The sequence below is a fragment of the Neomonachus schauinslandi genome, chromosome 6, assembly GCF_002201575.2.
Source record: "Neomonachus schauinslandi chromosome 6, ASM220157v2, whole genome shotgun sequence".
NCBI classification, from domain to species: Eukaryota; Metazoa; Chordata; class Mammalia; order Carnivora; family Phocidae; genus Neomonachus; species Neomonachus schauinslandi.
The window spans coordinates 153,406,556-153,407,410 of NC_058408.1; the positions used below are offsets into that span (position 1 = coordinate 153,406,556).

Consider the following 855-nt stretch of genomic DNA (forward strand, 5'->3'; position numbering starts at 1 on the left):
GCAGACGCCCAGCCCGCGTCCTCCCCGCCAGCCCCCGGCCCGCAGACCCCCAGCCCGCGAGCCCCCAGAGCGGGTCCTCCCCGCCAGCCCCCGGCCCGCGAGCCCCCCGCCGCCCCCCGCCCGCGGCCCGCAAACCCCCGGCGCGGGTCCTCCCCGCACTCTGTGCCCACCCCACCCCGGCTCCCCCGCGGCCTCACCCTGCAAGTTTTCCTCCTGCAGTCCGGGGGTCCCGCTCTGCGACATGGCGCCAGAGGGACAGCGCTGCAGCAGCGGGTCGGGGTCGGGTGGGCCCTGGGAGGCGGGCAGGCCGCGACCGGAGCTCGAACGCTGGCCCCAGCGGTGCAGGAAGCCTCAGACGACGGACTCGATCGACTGATGCGCGTCGACGGGCGCACGACAGATAAGCGGCGGAAAAGCCGCGGCGTTGCCAATTGGCCGCGGGGCGGGGCCTGGGCGTGCGCGAGAACGCGGGGCGCGCGGAGCGCGTGCGGCGCGTGCGACGCGTGCGCGGGGCGGGTTAAGGGCTCGCCTAAGGAGCGCAGCGCGCGTGCGCGGAACGGGACCTGCGGGCGGGACGCGCGTGCGCAGGGCAGGAGCTGAGGACCAGGCCGCGCGTGCGTGAGGTGGGGCTCTGAGTAGCGGGCGTGTGTGCGCAGGCGCGGGAAGGGGCGGGGACTGAGGCGGTGTGGTGGGCGCACTGAGCGGGGCGGGGTCGCAGGCGGGTAGCAGTATGGGGAACCGGGATCCTGGCTCGCCTGACTGGCCACCCGAGGCGCTTCGGGACGGCGGATGCACTGAGTACCCGCCCCTCACCTGCAGAGACCACCCACCGATCCAGACCCTCACCTGCAGAGA

General features: G+C 75.8%; 1 protein-coding gene across 1 annotated transcript in view; it reads right to left on the minus strand.

Annotated features, from left to right (window-relative positions):
• Positions 1 to 412, minus strand: part of BNIP3 (BCL2 interacting protein 3) — a 14,547-nt gene extending 14,135 nt beyond the window's left edge. The window contains exon 1 of the mRNA XM_021703808.2: positions 198 to 412. Within this exon, the coding sequence (XP_021559483.1) occupies positions 198 to 243 (46 nt within the window). The 5' untranslated portion in view covers positions 244 to 412. The remainder of the gene's footprint in view (positions 1 to 197) is intronic.
• Between the last annotated feature and the right edge of the window lie 443 nt (positions 413 to 855).